The sequence below is a fragment of the Mobula hypostoma genome, chromosome 9 (assembly GCF_963921235.1).
Source record: "Mobula hypostoma chromosome 9, sMobHyp1.1, whole genome shotgun sequence".
Lineage (NCBI taxonomy): Eukaryota > Metazoa > Chordata > Chondrichthyes > Myliobatiformes > Myliobatidae > Mobula > Mobula hypostoma.
Genome location: NC_086105.1, coordinates 59,360,820 through 59,385,981, shown reverse-complemented (window position 1 = coordinate 59,385,981; position 25,162 = coordinate 59,360,820). Strand labels below are relative to the sequence as shown.

At 42.5% G+C, this 25,162-nt stretch overlaps 1 protein-coding gene across 6 annotated transcripts in view; it reads left to right on the top strand.

Annotated features, from left to right (window-relative positions):
* Positions 1-25,162, top strand: part of cep290 (centrosomal protein 290) — a 164,900-nt gene that overhangs the window by 59,534 nt on the left and 80,204 nt on the right. For all 6 annotated transcript variants that reach the window (XM_063058359.1, XM_063058357.1, XM_063058358.1 and 3 more), the window contains 4 exons: positions 5,451-5,624; positions 8,963-9,074; positions 17,071-17,276; positions 23,645-23,796. In XM_063058359.1, coding sequence (XP_062914429.1) covers positions 5,451-5,624; positions 8,963-9,074; positions 17,071-17,276; positions 23,645-23,796 — 644 coding nt within the window. The remainder of the gene's footprint in view (positions 1-5,450; positions 5,625-8,962; positions 9,075-17,070; positions 17,277-23,644; positions 23,797-25,162) is intronic.

The window sequence follows — 25,162 nt, the reverse complement described above, 5'->3', positions numbered from 1 at the left end:
TGCTTAGACATTCGGTTCTGCCATTCATACCTTCCAAGATTCTGTTCACCAATAAGTAGTTTTGTATGTTTGCTCACAGGATGCAATATATACTAGTATACCTTTGTCTATTTGGAATATAATGTTCTGATCAATTTGTGAAATAAACCAGATATTCATAGTTGAATGCTTTATGCTTTCTTAAAGTTGAAGCTAATCAAGAAGAGGTGAGACCTGAATATATATTTAGAGGCAGCATGGTCGTGTAGCAATTAGCATAATGATACTGCAGCACCAGTGACCCGGATTCAATACCCACCGCTGTTTGTAAGGAGTTTGCGTATTCTCAAAGGTGTGAGTTAGTAGGCTAATTGGTCACATGGGTGTAATTGGGTGGCACAGCCTCACTGAGCTGGAACGGTCTGTAACCGTGCCGGTAAAGTGCTCTCTGAATAAATTACTTTATTCAAAGGGAGTTGAGTTCCTCCTGTACCAAATAAAGTAGCCATTGAGGGTACATTCGTTGTCTGCTGCTGCAGCCATCCCTTCAAAGTTCGATGTGTTGTGCATTCTGAGATGCTCTTATGCACACCACTGTTGGTAACAAGTAGTTATTTGAGTTACTGTCACCTTCCTGTCAGTCTGAGCCAGTCTGGCCACTCTCCTCTGACCTCTCTCATTAATTAACAAGGCATTTTCACCCACAAAACAACTGCATGTTTTTTTGTTTCTCGCTCCATTCTCAGTAAACTCTGGAGACTATTGTGCCTGAAAATCCCGGATCAGCAGTTTCTTAGATAATCAAACCACCCCATCCAGCACCAATAATCATTCCACTGTCAAAGTCACTTAGATGATATTTCTTCCCCATTCTGATGTTTGGTGTGAACAACAACTGAACCTCTTGACTGTGTCTGCATGCTTTTATGCAGAGTTCCTGCCACATGATTGTCTAATTAGATATTTGTATTAACAAGCAAGTGTATGGGTATACTTAATAAAGTGGCCACTGAATGTATATTAGTATATCTTTGTCAATTTGGAACGTAACATTCTCATCATCTAGTGAAATAAACCAGAGTTGAATGCCTTATATTTTCTTAAAGTTGGAGCTAATCAAAAAACAGGTGATATCTGAAAATATAATTTTCTTTATTTCAAAGTGAGATGAGCACATAAATACAGCTATAATAAAACTTGGCAAATTCAACCTATCTTTCTGTAACATAGGAATATGACATGAAAACGATTGTGCTTGAAGGTGCTCCATCGTTCAGTTAGGTGACAGTATTTTTTAAAAAAATGTCATTGTAACCCCACCCCATGCCCATCTCCTGGTTACTGGATAATTTTAATTTATTTAAAGCAGATAATTGTCCTGGTTTAAGTGAAGAATTACTCCTTTTATGATTTGCTGTCATTGCATTTTATCTTTTTATCTCCAGTCAGCAAGATTATCTCCTGTATCATGTCTTAAACATTTAGGATGATTTAGAATATTTCGTAATGAGTATGGGGGCATTATGGTTAACATACTGAGCTAGTAGCCAGAACTCTGGACAGTTGATCCAACCACGAGTTTGAATCCCACCATATTAACTGGATGCAACATACATAAAAGTTGCAGGTGAACGCAGCAGGCCAGGCAGCATCTCCAGGAAGAGGTACAGTCGAAGTTTCGGGCCAAGACCCTTCGTCAGGACTAAGTGAAAGAAGAGCTAGTAAGAGATTTAAGAGGGGGAGGGGGAGATCCGAAATGATGGGAGAAGACAGGAAGGGGAGGGATGGAGCCAAGAGCTGGACAGTTGATTGGCAAAGGGGATATGAGAGGATCATGGGACAGGAGGCCCAGGGAGAAGGAAAAGGGGGAAGGAGGGGAAAAACCCAGAGGATGGGCAAGGGATATAGTGAGAGGGACAGAGGGAGAAAAAGGAGAGAGAGAAAAAGAATGTGTATGTATATAAATAAATAACGAATGGGGTACGAGGGGGAGGTGGGGCATTAGCGGAAGTTTGAGAAGTCAGTGTTCATCTCATCAGGTTGGAGGCTACCCAGACGGAATATAAGGTGTTGTTCCTCCAACCTGAGTGTGGCTTCATCTTTACAGTAGAGGAGGCCGTGGATAGACATTTCAGAATGGGAATGGGACGTGGAATTAAAATGTGTGGCCACTGGGAAATCCTGCTTTCTCTGGTGGACAGAGCATAGGTGTTCAGCGAAACGATCTCCCAGTCTGCGTTGAGTCCCGCCAATGCATAGAAAGCCACATCGGGAGCACTGGACGCAGTATATCACCCCAGCCGACTCACAGGTGAAGTGTCGCCTCACCTGGAAGGACTGTTTGGGGCCCTGAATGGTAGTGAGGGAGGAAGTGTAAGGGCATGTGTAGCACTTGTTCCGCTTACACGGATAAGTGCCAGGAGGGAGATCGGTGGTAAGGGCATAATTCAAGTAACTGAATAAATTTTGGATTTAAAAAAACATCCAGTTCTAATAACAATAAGCAGAAGACTACTGAATTTTCCCCACCAATTTGGTCCTGAAGCAAATGTAATCTGCTGTCCTTCCCCACCTGTATGACATTTAATTGACTTGGAACAAAAGAGAATGAAAGATAACTTGATAGATGTGTACAAGATGATAAGTGGCATGGATCAAATGGACAGGCAGACTTGTTCCCGGGGCAGAAACAGCCTGAGATTGGAGGAAGGTGTAAGACCATAAGCATAAGAGCTGAATTAGGCCATTTGGCCCATCGAGTCTGCTCCACCATTCAATCAAGGCTGATCCTTTTATCCCTTCCTCAGCTCCATGCCCTAGCCTTCTCCCTATAATCAAGAACCTATTAATCTCTGCCTCAAATATACCCAACTACCTGGCCTCCACAGTTGCCTGTGTTAACAAGTTCCACAAATGCACCACCCTCTGGCTGAAAGATTTCTCCGCATTTCTGTTTGTCCTAGACTCTCCCCCCCCCCCCCCCCACCATGGGAAGCATCCTTTCCACATCTACTCTGTCTAGGCCTTTCAACATTCTAAAGGTTTCAATGAAATCCACTCTCATCCTTCTAAATTCCAGCAAGTACAGACCCAGAGCTATCAAACATTCCTTGTATGATAACCCTTTCATTTCCAGAATCATCCCTGAACCCTCTCCAATGCCAGTATATCTTTTCTTAGATGAGGAGCTCAAAACTGGTCACAATTCTTAAGCTGACACCAAATCGGTGCCTTATAAAGCTTCAGCATCACATCCCTGCTCTTGTATTCTAGACCTCTTGAAATGAATGCTAACATTGCATTTGCCTTTCTCACCACTGACTCAACCTGTAAAGTAACATTTAGGGTGTTCTGCAGAAGAACTTCCAAGTCCCTTTGCATCTCAGATTTTTGGATTTACTCCCACTTTAGAAAATAATCTGCACATTTATTTCTACTACCAAAGTGCATGACCATGCATTTTCCAACATTGTATTTCATTTGCCACTTTCTTGCCCATTCGCCTAATCTAAGTCCTTTGGCAGCCTACCTGTTGCCTCAATACTACCTGCCCCTCCATCAATCTTTGTGTCATCTGCAGACTTGGTAACAAAGCCATCTATTGCATCATCTAAATTATTGATAATAACAGCATAAAAAGAAACGGTCCCAGCATCAACCCCTGCAGGAACACCACTAGTCACTGGCAACCAACTAGAAAAAGATCCTTTTATTCCCACTCCCTGTCTCCTACCAATCAGCCAATGCTTTAACCATGTTAGTAACTTTCCCGTAATACTATGGGCCCTTGACTTGGTAAGCAGCCTCATGTATGGCACCTTGTCAAAGGCCTTCTGAAAGTCCAAATATACAACATCCACTGCATCCCCTTTATCTAACCTACTTGTAATCTCCTCAAATATTAATTCCAACAGGTTCTTCAAGCAAGATATTCCCTTAAGGAAGCCATGCTGACTTTGTACTATCTTGTTCTGTGTCACCAAGTACTCCATAACCTCATCCTCAACTTTTGATCCACCATCTTTCCAACCACTGAGGTCAGGCTAACGGGTCTATAATTTCTTTTCTGCTACCTTCCTCCTTTCTTAAAGAGTGGAGTGACATTTGCAATTTTCCAGTCCTCTGGCACCATGCCAGAGTCCTATGATCTTTGAAAGATCATTAGTAATGCCTCTACAATCTCTACTGCTACCCCTTTCGGAACCCTAGGGTGCAGTTCATCTGGTCCGGGTGAATTGTGTACCCTTGGGCGTTTCAGCTTTTTGAGCACCTTCTCCTCGTAGGCGAAGCTGGACTCACTTCTCTTCCCTCACACCCTTCAACATCTGGCACACTGCTAATGTCTTTCGCAGTGAAGATGTCAGGTGGAGGTATTTTACGCAGAGAGTGGTAGCTGCATGGAATGTGTTACTAAGGGGTGTGATAGAGGTAGATATATTAGTGGCATTTAGGAGACACTTTGAGAGGCACATGCCTGAAAAGGTTTGATTGATTGATAGGTCAGCACAACATTCTGGGCTGAAGGGCCTGTACTGTTTTGTATTGTTCTATGTTCTTGGTCAGAGACAATTAGGATGGGATGAAAAACACGAGCGTCATCATCCTGTGAACAAATAATTAAATGTTGACAATCCAAATGAAAATGTCACTAGGGGTCTTTCATTAGCGCATTGACTACGTGCTAACTCAGTGTCACTTATATCAAACATGCAAATCATTAAGCTCCAAAAAAACTAAACTAAATTAAATGTAGCTAAAATAGTTTTAAGGAAAAGCTTTTGATAGTTTCCAATACACGTTTGCACCATTTGTGTTTAAATGTCATTCCCTATCCTGCGCTTACCATGGTTGCTTCAGTGGTGTCCTGTAGCCCAATTTTGTGTTTGAACACCAGATCCTCCTACCACTCACCCTATGGGCAAATTAAAGATTAAAGGTTAGATTTATTTGTCAAAAACACGCAAGTGCCGCCGTGCTTCCAGCAGGAACATAACATGCTCACAACTTACTAACCCTAACTAAACCATAAGTCTTTGGAATGTGGGAAGAAACTGGAGCACCCAGAGGAACCTCTACAATCATGGGGAGAATGGACAAACTCCTTACAGACAGAGGTTGGAATTGAACCCCTTTCGCTGTGCTGTAAAGTGTTGTGCTAACCACTATACTTCCGTGCTATACATTGGCCAGTTAACAATAATCAACACACCTTTCGGATACGGGAGAATACCGGAGCAACCGGGAAAATAATTGCAGTCCCAGGGAGAAAGTGCAAAATCCACACAGAGAGCACGAGAGGTCAGGAGTGAACCTGGTCACTGGATCTATGAGGCACCATTCATTATTAGTTTCTAACTGTATTAAGATATTGTTAATGCACTCATCTGTCTATTTTTAAATTGTATTATCAAATTGTAGTCAAAGTAAATTTATTATCTTCCTTATCTGTTTATTGTTTAATCTATTTACAGGAAATGGCTAGTTTTAAAATTGCTGCTTTGCAGAAAGCTTTGGATGAGAGTGTGCCCTTAGCTGATTTGGAGCGAGCTAACAAGCAGTATAATGAACTCACAGCTAAGTATAGGGATCTGTTGCAGAAAGATAACCTATTAGTCCAGAAAACTACGAATCTTGAGCATTTGGAGGTGAGCAAATAATAGTAATCTTTAATTTATTTTATTGTGTAGCCCCTCCTGGCCACCCTCAGGGTCGCTCGGCTCGCTGTCGTCTAGGGAAACAGCCTCGGCCCCGCCAAACTGGATAATTCATTTGTGTGGATGCTGTGTGAGGTACCCCACCCCGCCCAAATAACAGACAATACACCAGATGCAATTAAATGATTTACAGTTTATAGATATTACTGGAACTATATAATTAAAAGAGAATAAAATATAAAAGGAAAATAAAAGGCGCCACACTTATCAAAGTTCAATCGCTTCGTGCACAAAACTGTTGGAGCTCAAGGACCTTCTTCTTCACCCTGCGACCCCCTCGGACCACCTTCACCGGCCGCCTGGGGCCAACAACAGTGGTTGACCAGACGCTCCACACGAGTCCGTCTCCGTCTCCTCGCCGAACGTCCCGCTCGGGGTCCGACCCCGTTAGCGGACTCACAGCACCTGGTCCATCCTCTGTCTCGCTCTCCCGTCTTCTGCCCCAAAACCCCGCGCATACAGTATCTTCAAATACACCAAAACCATAACAACTATCCCAATTGGTTAATAGCACTCTCTTATCAGACTCTAAAGCAAAAACAAACTGTTAGCGCAAACTTTCTCAGTGTTTAACACAACAAAGCCGCATTCCCCAGATTAACATAACAAAGACGCCATTTTAATTAGCCTCCGCAGTAACATAAAAATCGAAACCCCCTTACACTCGTAACAAATGTGATTGTTTTCATCATTCTTTCTCTGGAGTAAAAGGGACCAGTGTGTGGTGAGACATAAACAAGAGAAAATCTGCAGATGCTGGAAATCCAAGCATTGCACACGAAATGCTGGAGGAACTCCGCAGGCCAGGCAGTATCTATGTGGGAAAAAGTACAGTCAACATTTCAGGCCATGACCCTTTGGCAGGACTGGAGAAAAGATAAGGAGAAGATTTAAAAGGTGGGTGGAGGGGAGAGAGAGAAACACAAGGTGATAAGTGAAACCTGAGGGGGGGAGGAATGAAGTAAAGAGCTGGGAAGTTGATTGGTGAAAGAGGTACAGGGCTGGAGAAGCGGGAGTCTGATAATCCAATCCTGCCAAAGGGTCTCGGCCCAAGACATCGACTGTACTTTTTTTTCCATTGATGCTGCCTTGCCTGCTGAGTTCCTCCAGCATTTTGTGTGTGGTGAGATATATAAGGGTTTGATGTTGATGCAGTTTTCAATATGGAAACCAGATTGTTCATTCCATCGAGTCTGTTCCACTATTGCATCATAGCTGATTTATTGTCCTTCTCAAACCCATTTTCCTGCCTTCTCCTTGTAACCTTTGATGCCATTCCTAATCAAGAATCTACCTATCTCCAGTTTAAATATACCCAATGGCTTGGCTTCCCTGGCCATCTGTGGCAATGAATTCCACAGATTCTCCACCTTCTGTGTTTGGAAAGGGCATCTTTTGCTTTTAAATTTGTAGGAATTTTTTTTTTATGAAAAGCAGATGATCGAGCGACTGCTTTGCTCAGGTTAATTTTATCTTTTGAGATAGATTTGTGTCTTTATTGCTTGGCTATTAAAGGGAAACCATTAAGTGTAGTTACAAGATAAAGTCCACAAATATTTAAAATCCAAAATAGAAGTAGAAAGTGTTAAATCAGTTCTGACAAAAAGGTCATTGACTCAAAACATAAATGCTGTTTCTCTTTGCCAATGCTGCCTGATCCGCTGCATACATTCAGCTTTCACTTGTTTTCTTATAACTTATTTATTGTGTTAATTTTTCGTGTTTTCAAAATTCAATGAAAATTTATTATCAAAGTACATATATGTCACCATATACTACTGAAATTTTGTTTATTTCAGACATTTATGGTAGATACAAAGAAACACAGTAGAATCAATGAAAAACTACACAGAAAGATGGGCAACCGATGTGCAATAGTAGTTTAACTGTTGAAATGCAAAAAATAAATAGATAGATAGATAGAAACTCTTATCTCTCATTTGACCCTATAAAGGCCCTTGCACGAAATTCTACTACTTGCGCTGCACTTTTTCCCTGTAACTGTAACACTATATTCTGCATTCTGTTCTCCCCTTTCGTACTTGGGTTTGGAATTGTCTGTCTGGATGGCACACACGCAAAAGCTCTTCACTGTATCTCAGTATATGTGACAATAATAAGTCAATTACCAATTAAATGATAAACAAGAGAGACTGCAGACACAAAAGCTGGAGGAACTCAGCAGGTCATGCAGCATCTATGGAAAGGAGTAAACATTTTATGTTTCTGGCTGAGACCCTTCATGAAGACTGGAAAGGGAGGAGTATTCTACAGTTGTAAACAAGCAGAGCGGCTGTCTTATAGCTCCAGAGACCAGAGTTCTATCCTTGCTTTTGGTTTCTGTGTGAAGTCTTCATGTACTCTCGGTGACATTGTGGATTTCCACCAGGTGAGATAAGATATTAGTTTACTCTGGATTTCCATCATTTGCAGAATCTAAATGCAAACAACAGGAATTCTGCAGATGCTGGAAATTCAAGCAACACACATCAAAGTTGCTGGTGAACGCAGCAGGCCAGGCAGCATCTGTAGGAAGAGGTGCAGTCGACGTTTCAGGCCGAGACCCTTCATCAGGACTAACTGAAGGAAGAGTGAGTAAGGGATTTGAAAGTTGGAGGGGGAGGGGGAGATCCAAAATGATAGGAGAAGACAGGAGGGGGAGGGATGGAGCCAAGAGCTAGACAGGTGATAGGCAAAAGGGGATGCGAGAGGATCATGGGACAGGAGGTCCGGGAAGAAAGACGGGGGGGGGAGGGGGGGGAGACCCAGAGGATGGGCAAGAGGTATATTCAGAGGGACAGAGGGAGAAAAAGGAGAGTGAGAGAAAGAATGTGTGCATAAAACTAAGTAACAGATGGGGTACGAGGGGGAGGTGGGGCCTTAGCGGAAGTTAGAGAAGTCGATGTTCATGCCATCAGGTTGGAGGCTACCCAGACACGGAATATAAGGTGTTTGCAGAATCTCTTGTGTTTATATACTGCAGATGCTGAAAATCCAGAGCGTCAGACATAAAGTGCTGGAGGAACTGAAATGGCCCAAAACATCAACTGTTTATTCCTCTCCATAGATGCTGCCTGATCTGTTGAGAACCTCCAAGATTTTGTGCATGTAACCAATTGAATGAAACGTTCTTTTTTGATTCCAGTCATGATCTTTAAGACATAGTTTAAGCACTCCAGGAGGTTAACAGGAACAGATGAGAGCTATAACTGGGTCTGGGAAGTAAAATAGAGGCATTTTGTAATCTATTGCCTTCTCTTTTCTTCAAGAGTGAAAATGCTGTGTTACATGAACAGATTAATGCCTTAAATAAAGAGCTAGAAATTACTAAGGAAAAGCTGCACGCACTGGAGCAAGCCTGGGAACAGATGGACAAACTAGGCAAGTGGCATGTGATTGTTACTGACCCAAAATACTTAAAATAATGAACTGTGTACCTGCGCTGTAAGTCTAATATTACTTCCTGTTTAATTCGATGGTTTCTGCTTTAATATTTTTCTGCATGACATTAATTATGATTTTTAGAAGTCATTCTTGGGATATGGACCAATGGACAGATTATATTTCACAAAATGCATTTGGTGGGTTTTCTTCTCAGAATGTGCAGTCCCTATGTTAAGAATGTTGCAGTGAAGTCCAGCTGAGGGGGCAGTGATTTTCTAAACATAATAACTTTAAGGTGTAACGGCACTAAAGTGTGATCATAGCTTCAAGGTGCAGAGGAAAAATTTAAATGAGATTTGACAAAATTCAAAGTAAATTTATTATGAAAGTACAGACATATCACCATATCCATCTCTTGCGGGCATTGACAGTAAATACAAAGAAACACAATATAATCAATGAAAAACTACATACAAAGATGGCCAAGCAACCAATGTGCAGAAGACAAACAATTGTGCTAATACTGTACAAAAAAAGAAAACACATAATAATAATATTAAATATTGAGAACGCAAACACGAGGAATTCTGCAGATGCTGGAAATTCAAGCAACACACATCAAAGTTGCTGGTGAACGCAGCAGGCCAGGCAGCATCTCTAGGAAGAGGTACAGTCAACGTTTCAGGCCGAGACCCTTCATCAGGTCTAACTGAAGGAATAGCTAGTAAGAGATTTGAAAGTGGGAGGGGGAGGGGGAGATCCAAAATGATAGGAGAAGACAGGAGGGGGAGAGATGGAGCCAAGAGCTGGACAGATGATTGGCAAAAGGGATTTGAGAGGATCGTGGGATAGGAGGCCCAGGGAGAAGGAAAGGGGGGGGAGCCCAGAGGATGGGCAAGGGGTATAGTCAGAGGGACAGAGGGAGAAAAAGGAGAGTGAGAGAAAGAATGTGTGTGTATATAAATAACGGATGGGATACGAGGGGGAGGTGGGGCATTAGTGGAAGTACTTCACCACACCACCTTGTTCCCATTCCAACCTTACTCCTTCCGAACACTCTGCTCTCCACTCCCTCTGCACTAATCCTAACCTTACTATTAAACCCGCCGATAAGGGGGGTGCTGTTGTAGTCTGGTGCACTGACCTCTACCTTGCCAAGGCACAGCGACAACTCGCGGATACCTCCTCTTATTTACCCCTCGATCGTGACCCCACTAAGGAGCACCAGGCCATTGTCTCCCACACCATCACCGACTTTATCTGCTCAGGGGATCTCCCATCCACTGCTACCAACCTTATAGTTCCCACACCTCGCACTTCCCGTTTCTACCTCCTACCCAAGATCCACAAACCTGCCTGTCCTGGCAGATTGTCTCAGCTTACTCCTGCCCCACCGAACTCATTTCTGCATACCTTGACACGGTTTTATCCCCCCTTGTTCAATCCCTTCCTACCTATGTTCGTGACACTTCTCACGCTCTTAAACTTTTCGATGATTTTAAGTTCCCTGGCCCCCACCGCTTTATTTTCACCATGGATGTCCAGTCCCTATATACTTCCATCCCCCATCAGGAAGGTCTCAAAGCTCTCCGCTTCTTTTTGTATTCCAGACCTAATCAGTTCCCCTCTACCACCACTCTGCTCCGTCTAGCGGAATTAGTCCTTACTCTTAATAATTTCCCCTTTGGCTCCTCCCACTTCCTCCAAACTAAAGGTGTAGCTATGGGCACCCGCGTGGGTCCGAGCTATGCCTGCCTTTTTGTTGGCTTTGTGGAACAATCTATGTTCCGTACCTATTCTGGTATCTGTCCCCCACTTTTTCTTCGCTACATCGACGACTGCATTGGCGCTGCTTCCTGCATGCATGCTGAGCTCGTTGACTTTATTAACTTTGCCTCCAACTTTCACCCTGCCCTCAAGTTTACCTGGTCCATTTCCGACACCTCCCTCCCCTTTCTAGATCTTTCTGTCCCTGTCTCTGGAGACAGCTTATCTACTGATGTCTACTATAAGCCTACTGACTCTCACAGCCATCTGGACTATTCCTCTTCTCACCCTGTCTCTTGCAAAAATGTCATCCCCGTATTGCAATTCCTCCGTCTCCGCCGCATCTGCTCTCAGGATGAGGCTTTTCTTTCCAGGACGAGGGAGATGTCCTCCTTTTTTTAAGAAAGGGGCTCCCCTTCCTCCACCATCAACTCTGCTCTCAAACGCATCTCCCCCATTTCACACACATCTGCTCTCACTCCATCCTCCCGCCACCCCACTAGGAATAGGGTTCCCCTTGTCCTCACCTACCACCCCACCAGCCTCCGGGTCCAACATATTATTCTCCGTAACTTCCGCCACCTCCAATGGGATCCCACCACTAAGCACATCTTTCCCTCCCCTGCCCCCCGCTTTCTGCAGGGATCGCTCCCTACGCGACTCCCTTGTCCATTCGTCCCCCCCATCCCTCCCCACTGATCTCCCTTCTGGCGCTTATCCTTGTAAGCAGAACAAGTGCTACACATGCCCTTACACTTCCTCCCTTACCACCATTCAGGGCCCCAGACAGTCCTTCCAGGTGAGGCAACACTTTACCTGTGAGTCGGCTGGGGTGATATACTGCGTCCAGTGCTCCCGATGTGGACTTCTATATATTGGTGAGACCCGACGCAGACTGGGAGATCATTTTGCTGAACACCTACGCTCTGTCCGCCAGAGAAAGCAGGATCTCCCAGTGGCCACACATTTTAATTCCACATCCCATTCCCATTCTGACATGTCTATCCACGGCCTCCTCTGCTGTAAAGATGAAGCCACACTCAGGTTGGAGGAACAACACCTTATATTCCATCTGGGTAGCCTCCAACCTGATGGCATGAACATTGACTTCTCTAACTTCCGCTAATGCCCCACCTCCCCCTTGTACCCCATCCGTTATTTATATACACACATTCTTTCTCTCACTCTCCTTTTTCTCTCTCTATCCCTCTGACTATACCCCTTGCCCATCCTCTGGGCTTTTTTCCCCCCCCTCCCCCTTTTCCTCCTCCCTGGGTCTCCTGTCCCACGATCCTCTCATATCCCTTTTGCCAATCACCTGTCCAGCTCTTGGCTCCATCCTTCCCCCTCCTGTCTTCTCCTATCATTTTGGATCTCTCCCTCCCCCTCCCACTTTCAAATCTCTTACTAGCTCTTCCTTCAGTTAGTCCTGACGAAGGGCCTCGGCCTGAAACGTCAACTGTACCTCTTCCTAGAAATGCTGCCTGGCCTGCTGCGTTCACCAGCAACTTTGTGTGTTGCTTAAATATTGAGAGCATGTGTTGTAGAGTCCTTGAAAGTAAGTCCATAGGTTGTGGATTCATTTCATTGTTGGGGTGAGTGAAGTTATCCACGCCATTCAGGAGTCTGATGGTTGAGGAGTAATAATTGTTCCTGAACGTTGTGGTCTGAGGCTCCTGTACCTCCTTCCTGGTGGCATCAGTGAGAAGAGGGCATGATCTGGATGATGGGGTGTTTGATGATGGGAAGTTTTTATACCCAGAATGGTAGGTGGCTGAAACGCAGTGCCAGTGGAAGTGGTGGAAGCAGATTTAATAGCAGTGTCTAAGAGGTATTTAGACAGGAATATGAACAGGTACAGAACTGAGAATAGGTTCAATTTGGCATCATCATCGGCATAGACACAGTGGGCCGAAGGGTGTTCTATGATAGGATGCATTTGACTTTTAAGGGAAGCTGTGGTGATGATTTTCTTGGAAAGTGTAATGTGGAAGGTGGCATCGATGTAACTTTGATTGGATTTTGCATCACAGCCGGTAAATTTCATGCAAACAAAACCAGTGGTTGATAGACTTGGGCATCTTACTCTGCAGTAGAGACATGAGTTAATAAAAAATATGTTGTCCTTGATCGTGAAGAGCTGCTGATACGTTCATAAGGGGTGGCATTAACACAGGCTGGAGATGTGCTTCAAATTTGACATTTGTTGATGGCACACTGTCTCTGACGTGCTCTTCTCGCCAAAACATTGACGATGGTTGAAAGCTCAAACCTGGTCTTATTGAGACCAGAGGTTCTCTGTGACCACTCTGCCATTGAATGTCAATATCCATGTCTGTGATTCAAAGATAAATATAATGACAAATTACTGTCAAGAAAACGCCAAGTGGGGCATCTAGTCTGTCGCATAAAATTGTGATAACCTGTGCACCCTGTCCTTCATTTTAACAGAAAGTTGTTTAATCTGTATGTACGGAACAACGTTCCCTCTAATTGTTTTTACAGCTGTGCAGACTAGCTATTGTTGTGAGCAGGAAATTTTTACATAGCTTGAAAACTGCAGCACTTTAAATTTTTTTTTTGTAATATGCATACCATGAATATTTAGAATGAGAACTGAAAAATCACGTACTTATTTATTGATGAGTATAATGAAATACAGTAAAACTAAGAAAACATTTCATATTTCGTAAACTTTTTCTCATCTGTCTTTATTCCAGCTGGGCAGCAACAACGTCTATGTGCGCAGAGCATTTCAGTTACTGCACGACTGTGCCCCTGTGCAGCTTAGGGAACAGTGTTAGTGAAAGACAATGAGTTTTTTTTAACCCTTTGTGTCTGTCCTGTCCAATCAGATTCCTCCTTTCATCACAGTCCATCACAAGTAAAGCTCTCCCCACCAATGAGCACATCAACATGGAGCACTGTTCCATCAAAGCCGCATTCATGATCAAGGAACCCCACCATCCAGGCCATGTTCTCTTCTCACTGCTGCCAAGAGGAGGAGGAAACCAGAGGTCCATGAGTCTGCCCTCATCAGGGGATCAGAGGTGGAGAGTCAGCCACTTTAAATTCTTTGGCATTATCTTTTAGTGGATCTGTCTTGGGTCCAGCATGTATCTGCTATTACAGAGAAGGCACAACATTGCCTCTACTTTCTTAGAAACTTGAGTAGCTTTAGCATGTCATTGAAAACTTTGACAAACTTCTGTACATGTGCAGTGCAGAGTATCCTGACTGGTTGCATCATGGCCTAGTATGGAAATACCAATGCCCTTGAATGGGGGGGGACGACGACTACAAAAAGTAGTGGATACAGCCCAGTCCATCACAGGTAAAGCCCTCCCCATCACTGAGAACATTTACAAGGAGCACTGTCGTAGGAAAGCAGCATACATCATCAGGGAACCCCACTATCCAGGCCGTGCTCTCAGGAAGGAGGTACAGGGGCCTCAAGACCCTCCCCGTTCAGGAACAATTATTACCTGTCAACCATCAGGCTCTTGAACCAGCGGGGATAACTTCGCTCACCCCAACAATGAACTGATTCCACAACCTAAATACTCACTTTTAAGGTCTCGACTACTCATATTCTTAATATGTATTATTTATTTATTTTTCTTTTCTTTTTATATTTGCACAGTTTGTTGTCTTTTGCACATTGGTTGTTTGTCCATCTCTGCTGTATGTGTTTTTTCATTGGTACTATTATGTTTCTTTCTATTTACTGTGAATGCCTGCAAGATGATGTATCTCAGGCTAGTATATATGACATATATGTACAGTTGAAGTCAGAAGTTTACATACGCCTTAGCCAAATACATTTAAACTCAGTTTTTCACAATTCCTGACATTTAATCCTAGAAAACATTCCTTGTCTTAGGTCAGTTAGGATCACTACTTTATTTCAAGAATGTGAAATGTCAGAATAATAGTAGAGAGAATGATTTATTTCAGCTTTTATTTCTTTCATCGCTTTCCCAGTGGGTCAGAAGTTTACATACGCCTTGTTAGTATTTGGTAGCATTGCCTTTAAATTGTTTAACTTGGGTCAAACGTTTTGGGTAGCCTTCCACAAGTATGTAAACTTCTGACCCACTGGGGAAAGTGATGAAAGAAATAAAAGCTGAAATAAATCATTCTACTATTATTCTGACATTTCACATTCTTAAAATAAAGTAGTGATCCTAACTCAGTGGTCCCCAACCTTTCTTGGATTGTGGACCGGTTTCATATTGATAATATTCTTGCGGACCGGCCGACCCGGGGTGGGGGGGGGGGCGGGGTAGGGTTGCCAACGGACAAGAGTAGCAGTCAAATACGTTGTGTTTACCCTGAGAAAGATTACCATGACCATGAAGCCTTGCGCGGGCACCAGTGCGCAGGCGTGTACGTGCCAATTTTTTTTTTCTACAAATCGTTTTTGGCGATTCTGTTCGGGAGTGGGGAGGGGGATTGTTAATCACGACCGGAATATAGGTGATAAGTGGCTAATACACTCAGCTTCGTTTCTAAAAGGGTTTATCTGACGAATTTAATATTAAACACACAGCGCATATTTTCCTCGCATGAATATAGTGATAAGTCAATTTTCAGGGGAGGACAGGGAAGCTTGAAGTAAGTGTTGATCGAACTTCCAGTAGAAGTGGTAGAGACAGGTTCGATATTATCATTTAAAGAAAAATTGGATAGGTATATGGACAGGAAAGGAATGGGCTGAGTTCAGGTCGGTGGGACTAGGTGAGAGTAGCGTTCGGCACGGACTAGAAGGGCCGAGATGGCCTGTTTGCATGCTGTAATTGTTATATGGTTAAAGTCAACAGCATCATAACATTTTAAGTAACGTTTGGATATTAAACACATATTTTCCCCGTATGAGCATACAAAATCATTGCAACACTCCAATATCGCTGAATCAGTGGGAGCCCTGGGCTTGTTTTCCTGTAACGAGACAGTCCTATCGAGGGGTGATGGGAGACAGCGATACTCGAAGGGGGTTCCTTATGTCCAGTCTATTCTGCAATTTAGTTTTCGTTGCATTCATTGCAGAGATATGTTGGAAATAAAAGCAATGTTTTCAGTGCTTTCATGGCTATCTCAGGATATTTAGCCTTGACTTTGATCCAGAATGCCGGCAGAGATGTTATGTCAAACATACTTTTCAGCCTGCCATCATTTGCAAGCTCGAAGAGTTGATCTCCTTCCCGCCCTGACATGGATGACGCACGGGTAATGACCTCGCGTGCATTCAAGCTCAACAGTGAGCATGACAGGGAATGAGGAAAGGTGCAACTGACTCATATTGCCAAATCATATCGTTTCCTCGCGGCCCGGTAGCACATACTTTGCGGCCCGGTGGTTGGAGACCACTGTCCTAACTGACCTAAGAAAGGGAATGTTTTCTAGGATTAAATGTCAGGAATTATGAAAAACTGAGTTTAAATGTATTTGGCTAAGGTGTATGTAAACTTCTGACTTCAACTGTACTTTGAAAGTAAAATTACTTTCAACTTTGAACAACTTCAGCTCTTCACCATTTCCACCTATCACCTGCCAGCTTGGTCTCCTTCCACATCCCCCACCTTTGAATTCTGGCTTCTTCCCGCTTCTTTTCCAGTTCTGATGAAGGGTTTTGGCCTGAAGCATCAACTGTCTATTCATTTCAAGCTTGAATTTCCAGTCACCTGATGCTGTCTGACCCAAGTACCTCCAGCATTCTGTGCACATTACTTGAGTATTTTGTTGGGGAAGATTAGAAAATTGCTTTTCAAGCTTCTTGGGTGATTGAAATTAATTTGAAAGACGAACAATAGTTATTATTCTGTAATTAAATGAGAAAAGTGTCACCTCCTCTTTGAAGCCAGTTAATATTTTGCCAGTCCCTGTTTCAACAGTGGCCTCAGGTCCTCCAAACATGGATAACCTAAAATATATGGAAGCATAGATTCTTGTGTGCATGTGTACATCAAGGCTTGAGGTAATATGGAGCCCAAATGTTCTAAGGAATTGAAATAACATTGGTTGTGCCAGTAGTATTTGATGCCACTGATGGTCAGATTGTAATTCTGATGAACTGGAACTTAAAAAGTAGTAGGGCTACAGTGTTGCTATGATCCATCATTTGCTCTTCTACATATTGTATGTTGGTATGTGTGTTCAGAAGAGATGTTGCTGTGGAATTTTTGTGTTTGGAAGCATTTTGTTACCATGTTTGTTTTTATTTTAGATGGTGCTACTGCCATGGATAAAGCATCTAAAGCAATTACCAACTCTGAAATTGTGTCAATCTCCAAAAAGATTACCATGTTGGAAATGAAGGAACTAAATGAGCGGCAAAGAGCAGAACATGCTCAGAGGATGTATGAGCATATACGGAGCACACTACAACAAGTCGAGGAGCGCAACTCAGAGCTGGAAACTAAATTCTCTGAGGTATGTGTGTGTGTGTGTGTGTGAGAGACACGCTCTACATACGCTGTAAGAAAAACGCTACCTTTTATATAACTCTTTCCAATAAATCAAGGGATTTAAAAATGAAATCTAGTTAAACAATGAAAACAGAACACACTTCAGAATGACATTGGTTTAGTTTCGGACTTCTATAAAGATATAAAGATTAGTTTTATTTTTTACATGTACTTCGAAACATATAGTGAAATGAATCGTTTCCATCAAATCAAATCAGCAAGGATCGTGCTGGGCAGCCTGCAAGTGTCGCCACACTTCTGGCGCTAACGTTAGCATGCATATAACTCACTGACCTATGTCTTTGGAATATGGGAGGAAACCAGAGCATCCAGAGGAATCCCGCACAGTCACGGGAGAATATACAAACTCCTTACATACAACGTGGGAATTGAACCCCAATCTTATAGCTGGCACTGTACTACGTGATCATACCTTTTTGTATTTTTGATAAAAGAAATGTAGTAAAGTATTACAACTAATATATATTTTTGTGCAGGTACTAGTGCCAGGCTTTGCTGAGGACACTCGTTTTTCTTCATTTTTTTAAAGTTGCTATTGAAGCATTTTAAAGCTAATCAAATGTTTACTAATTAGACTTAGAGTCATAGAGACCTGCAGCACAGAAACAGTCCATCTAGTCCATGCCAAACTATAGTTCATGCCTAGTCCCGCCGACCTGCACCCAGACCTCTCCTATCCATGTACCTATCTAAGCTTCTCTTAAATGTTGAAATCAACTCTGCATCCACCACTTCTGCTCCAGCTTGTTCTACGCTCTCACCACCCTCTGATGAAGTTCCCCTTAAATATTTCACCTTTCACTCTTAACCCAAGACCTCTAGTTCTAGTTTTGCAGTAGAAAAAGCCTACTTGCATTTACATAATCTATAACCCTCATAATTTCGTGTTCCTCTATTAAATCACATCTCATTATACCAGGCGTTCCCACCCTTTTTTTTTTATGTGATGGACGAATGCCATTAAGCATGGGGTCTGTTATCCCAGGTTGGGAACCCCTGCTCTGTGGAGTAAAGTCCTAACCTATTCAACCTTTCCTTATAACTCTGGCCCTCAAGTCCTGGCAACATTCTTGTAAATTTTTTCTGCACTCTTTCAGTTTTATTGATATCTTTCCTGTAGGTAGGTGATCAGAACTGCACACAATACTCCAAATTAGGCCTCACCAACGTCTTATACAACTTCAGCATAACATCCCAACTTCTGTACTCAGAACTTTGATTTATGAAGTCCAATGTGCTGAAAGCTTTCTTTACCAGCTTATCTACCTAGGAATTACATATGGACCTATCCTGCCCACACTTGAGGGTTTCCCTGTATTCTTAAGCTAGGCGGATAGATAAACTACAGTCTCAGCATAGTTGTAGTTTGAAGATTGTTCTATTGTTCGCCACGCGTTACTCAGCCCCTTGCATATTGTAAAAAGACGTTACTTCTCAGAGTTCTCACGAAAGGTAGATTGAAATATTGATTAAAATTCCTTCGATGTCTAACAAAGTGCTTCTAACTGGTGTATAAATGAAATGTACAAACAATATAAAATGGTCAACCTGATCATGAAAACTAATTGCTTAATGTGATAATAAGAAATCAACAACAGCTGTGAACTTGCAAGTAAGCAGAGAGCTCTATTAATTAGAAATAAAATAACCAAAGAAATCAGGAAGGACTTATCACTCCCTGCTTGGTATCTCTAAAAATTGCCACCAACTGAACTCAAGGCTTTCAAGAAAAAAAACATTAAGCATATTAGAGTCAATGGCCTTGATCCACTGAATAGCACGTTCAAATACAAAAGAATAATAAGACCACCAACTGGATTCGAAATACAGGAGTAAAATCCTATCCTTCAAGAGGAATCACTACCCATGGTTTATAACAGCTGTTGAAAATCCATGCCAAAAAATAGCCATAATGTAATGGCTTGGACAGGACTTCCTCTAAACTGAGGATTGTGTACCAAAGGCATTATACATTTGACAGCATTTCAGAAAATCACGTTTACAATAAACTGACAGAGGCAACTCAACATACTGGTTTAAAAAAAATGCAAATCACATCCCAACATCAAATCTATTATGATTGATTGTATCAAATATACAAAAGAGAATCCAAAACAAATCTAGACCCTGTACAACTTAAAATATTGTCTTTGTTTTTGCAGATTTGTAACCAAAGTTCACAATTCAATCATTTACTGACAGTCTGTTTTTCCATTTATACTGTTTGTTTTCTTCCTAAAGACATCATGTTGCGGATTGTGGGTGGTGAAGGTCCTGGCTTGACCTAAGCCATAGGGGGAACAGAGACCAATGCAGATATGTGAGCCCTTACAGTCGCTCTTTCGTGCAAATTATTTAGCAACATGTATGAGCCTTGCTGTATCATGTGACAGCGATCACCAACTTGAGAGCCTCTCAATGCATTTGGGGTCTAACCAGTTGCTGGAGATGTTAGTAGCATGGCATGTGACCTGTGGACAGATCTCAACATCTGATTCTGGGTCAATCAGATCAAATTGTAGAATAGTGACCTCTGTCTCAGCTGAGCTAAACAAGAACGCGAGTCCTGTTAACCATGTGCCGTGAGCTAGGTCGCTGGTTGACATTGGTCTTGTGGGATTCATCAGTAGGTTTGAATTTCGGCTGCTCTGGATTAGTTGATCTCACATATGTGCTGCACCTTGTTGTTCATATACACATAGAAGCCTCTGGATTCATTATGGATGCTTCCAAAGACAACCTTGGAATCAGAGTACAATGTCACTGCATCAAGTTGGTCATTGATTTCATCAGTGATCACACCTGCCACTTCTACCACTTGGATAGCAGCGCAGAGTTCGAGTTGTGGGGCAGTCACTTCAGAATATTTCTTGGGCATGCGTGTAAGTTAAGGAAAGCAGCTGCTTTGCTTGCTCACGGTTGTTTGAGCGGTGTTGTTGAGGGCTACAGAAGGGGAGCAGTGCCACCCAGCTGTTTGAGCTGTCTTGATGGAACCTGTTATCAATCACCCCCAGGAAAGTAAGGTCATCCATTGAAGGCCATGGTTTGTTGTCATTCTTTGTATGGACAAAGACAGATTCGCCCATGCTTGCTGTGTTGCTTGTCAAACCTCTTTGATGTGAGGTCAAGACGGGAGACATGGGAGGCTGTCAGGACTTTCCAAAGCTCTCCTTGACGTGGATGCTACTAAGGCAGGGAATCATGAGACTGCGGCACCCATTTTCAAGAATGCTAGTTCTGAAGGTGTTTACAGGTGAGGGTTTATGTGCACTCCCTAAGCAGATGTCTGCTACTATGACCCACCCAAGTGCTAACCTCTGTGCAAGGGGAGCATTTGGAGGCCCATTACTTTGCTCAAATACCTTGTGTACCTGTGTGATGTCTCTTCCTTGTGGGAGCAGCCTTTATGTTGAGTGACAGCATCTTGCTGGCTAAGGATTTGAGGTGAGGGTGGTAAGTCGCTGCTTCTGGAGTGGGGATTTCCTTCCTGTTGTCTGGAAGTTCGTCACAGTCAGTAAGCATGAGGAGAGCTAAACAAGTCCTTTCATCAACAGGTTCAACAATAAAGTCTCTTGCTCTTCACCCAACTGTCTGTACCACACCTGTACATGTCTTAAGTGTATAAGGTGAGGCGCCATTGGTTACGTTGAAGAAGTTGAAATGACATGATTTAGCTGGAGACTTATTGCTCCGATCATCCAAGATGATATACATCCTTATCCTCTTCTCACAGTGGCCTTCTGGCTAACAATTGACGAGGCAAATCTTTGAACATGACTTACTGATGGAGTTTTCCACACAGACCTCAGTATAAGGCAAGGTAACTAGAGAGGAAAACGATTCATCTCCCACCCCGCCATGCTGTAAGGAGGTACCTGTGTAGTTCTTTACAGGCCAGGGAGGTGGGCCAACATGAAGAGCTACAGTGTGTTTGTTGCTGTCATACTCAAAGCACTGGATGACAGCATGACAGTCCCTCACTTGGTGTGCTTTTTAAGGAAGGCCCGTCTCTCCTCTGGAGGTTTCTCCCTGAAGCCTTTACACTTCCAGAGAGGGTGTGGTTTCCGATGTAGAGGGCACTACTTGTTAGGATCTTCTGACACTTTAGAATCATCGTTTTGGACAGTGTTGTCCACTTCAGTTTTGTGCACTGTTACAGGGCCTCTAATAGGTTTTGCTGATTTAAGTGGTGTTGAACTAGAGGTGGTCATGATGAAGCTGGGGACTTTTCGCACCTTGGCTTCATCCCAGATGAAACTAGAAAAGGAGAAGGGTAGGAAGCTGACTCCATTTTTTAGTTTGTATCTGGTTCCCTGTAATATCCATTTCTCCTGTAGACTAAAGGGGAGTTTCTCCAAAATGGGACTAATTCCTCATGCAGTGTCAAGGTAAGACAAGTCGTCATCTTTGGCAGCCTCTCTGGCTGTCTCTGTTCTGTCTCATTTCCAATTGCAGGGTGTTATCCTGAGGAACAGGAGCCCGCACACCCCCTTTTTGAGTCTTGATTGACTAGTCTAAGCCTTCAGTGTCTACTGGTGGGAGGGTACAAACACAAGCAAACAGGTCTTGAACATACTTCTTAGTACTTTCAGCTGAATGATGTATTGAGTTTAATCTAACATCATCATTGTCAGCTACCTGCTCCATGCCCACCTCAAAGACTTTCTCCTTGGCTAAAGCTGCCTCTGCCTTTTTTTTCATACTGCAGGTGGATCTTCTCTACTTTTATATCAGTTACTCCTTTTGAAAATGATGCCCTGACTAACATCGCTTCAGCCCTTGAACAGGCTTCCTGTGCAGTTATGCTTGCCACAGATTCACTAGACTGTCCAGGTAATCTGGATGAACGTAATGAACACACTGACCTGGTTTCAAAGAATCAATATCTTGTGCACCGCAGATGGAATCACCTTTGAGAGTGTCTTTTTACCATTCTGCCCTCGTATGAGAGTTCTCCCGTTTTCTTAAGCCTAGCAGATAGATAAACTCTGGTCCTGGTGTAGTTGTAGTTTATTGTTCACTAATGCAAAAGCTAATTGCTTAACAATGTAATAATAAGTAATCGACTACAGCTGTGAACTTAAAAAGTAAGCCGTGAGATCTAGTAATGAGAAATAAAATAACAAACCAAATCAGGAAGACATAACAGGATCTATATTCCCAGTTGCTGTTTTGTTTCTGTGTGGAAAATAAATATAGCAATTGGTTAATTCTGGGATTGCTGCTATTTTTGTGTTACTAGTTGCATCACCATCTGGAGGGGCCACTGCTCAGTATTGGAAAAATCTGCAGAGGGATGTAAACTCAGCCAGCTCCATCATTGACACAAGCCTCCACACAATCTTGAAAAGGCAGTGCCTCAAGAAGGAAGCATTCATCGTTAAGGACCCCCACCACCCACAATATGTTTTCTTCACGTTACTGCCATGGGCGGGGGGGGGGGGGGGGAGGTGTACAGGAGCCTGAAGATACACACTCAATGTTTTAGAATAATTTCTTCCTCTCCACTGATAGATTTCTGAACAAACAATGAACCAACCTATGAACACTACCTCACAATTTTTTTTCTTTATTTGCACTATTAATTTAAAATTTTTACATTTTTAATTATAATTTATAGTATATCTTGTGTAGCATTGTACTGCTGCCACAATGCACCAAATTTCATGGCTCAAGTTAGTGGTAATAAAGATGATTCTGATTCTACTTATACCTAGGTGTGAAACAGCTGTAAATATTTTTAAGCCACACCAAAGCAGGATAAAGGTTGTTAATTTTTGCATTATTAAGATACTTGGGACAATCCTCATTTTTGTTACCCATAGCCTGAGTTGGTATTCTATGGTAGGGCAACTACTCTTGCAGAATTACATTTTGCAATTTTTTTTCTTGACACCCTGAACCTTTCTATTCAGACACCCTCTCCCCATATCCTTGCTCAAGTTGAAAAGGAAATCAGAGATCAGCCATTTGCAATGCTGTTCTTGAATCAAGGTCCAGAGGTTCAGTGAAAGACCTGGTTCTTTAAGTTCAGGCCACACTGAAGAGGCAACGTTTGCATTTACAGCAATGTAATCTCAGAATACAGTTAAAACTATACTAGGTCCCACTTGCCCTTTCAAGAGAACACAAGGGCTCTTATTTGGGTTAAAGGGGAGTTGTCACTTGTGCTCAGGCTGAAGCTTGTAACTAAGCCAGAGTCTAAAATGACTGCACCCAGCTCTGCATCCTTTCAATGTCTCATTGTAACCTACAAAAATATTTTCTTTCAAAATCTAAGCTCTTTTCCACTTTCTGTCTCTCTGTTTCCAGGTGACCAAGATAAACCTGGAAGTTCAGAAAGTTGAGCAGGATCTGCGGGATGAGTTGGCAAGCAGCGTGAGCAAAGCAGTGAGTGACATGGATAGAAGACGCATCACAGAGCTGGAGAAAAGTGAATCCGAATTAAAAATTGAAGTGTCCAAGTATGTTAACAATGCACAATCATGAACATGTCATTTTGATTCAAGGTGTATTTTGTTCATTAACACAAAAGATTCTGCAGATGCTGGAAATCCAGGGCAACACACAAAATACTGGAGTAACTCAGCTGGTCAGGCATCATCTATGGAAGGGACCCTTCATAAGCTCTCGGCCCAAAACATTGAATATTTATTCTTCATTGACACTGCCCGACCTGCTGAGTTCCTCTAGCATTTTGCTCTGTAGTGATTACTAATTCGTTTGTAACTTATTTTGTACCTTATCTCTTCTCATAACAACTGTATAGGCCTTTTAACTCCTCAAAACTGTTCCATGACTCTTAGATCATGGCTGCTTAACACCACATATTCTTCCTTTGATTTAATGCCTAAACTCTTGATCTCACTGTCATGGCCCTTGTACTTTATTTGTTTGCCTGCAGTGCCACTTCTCTGTAGCAGGAACATTATTTTCGGCATTCTGGTTTACTTTTTACTCCTTCACTGTATCTGTGTCTCTGTGACAATAATAAAACCCCACCAGTGTGTTTTATTTTTGATGATCTAATTGCATCCCAAAGTTCTGTTGATAAAGCATGAAAATTTACTCCTGCTATCCTACAAAGCTGCAAAGCCAGATACACCAAGGGGAATGCTCTGCCTAAAAAAGTGTTATGCTTGGATTCATCTTGTTTGTTAAGATTAGCTTTTGTCACATGTACATCAAAACTTGAAGTGAAATGTGTCGTACAACAAAGTTTGTGCTGGCCAGCCTGCAAGTGTAATGCATTGCACCCACACCCACACCATGCATTAAGCAGAAGGTTCTCAAATATGTTAAGAATCAATTTGTAAATACTGTGGAAGTGCAGAGTTTCTAGTATGGGCCACAGTATATATAAGTTAATGGAATTAATATCATTGACAAATGAAGCAGCTTAATGATACTTATTGGGCCTGAGTACAGCAATTGTACCCTTTTAATATATTATTTGCATTTTAGCATTAATAACTGCCGCTAGTTTTTAATTCAGGAAAATGTTCACGCTGACATACAGTGAACTTTTAGATGGGATAACCAAATGTTTGGTCAAAGAGGTGATACGCAAGGAGGTTGCTACTAAAGTTGTTGGGAATAAAAGGGTTAACAGATGAGGAGCGATTGATGGTTCTGGGCCTGTACTCACTGGAGTTTAGAAGAATGAGGAAGAATCTCATAGAAACCTATTGAATGTTGAAAGGTCTAGAGTGGACGTGGAGAGGATGTTTCCTGTAGTGGAGGAGTCTGGAACCAGAGGGCACAACCTCAAAATAAAAGGATGACCCTTTAGTACAGAGATGAGAAATTTCTTTTGCCAGAGGGTGGTGA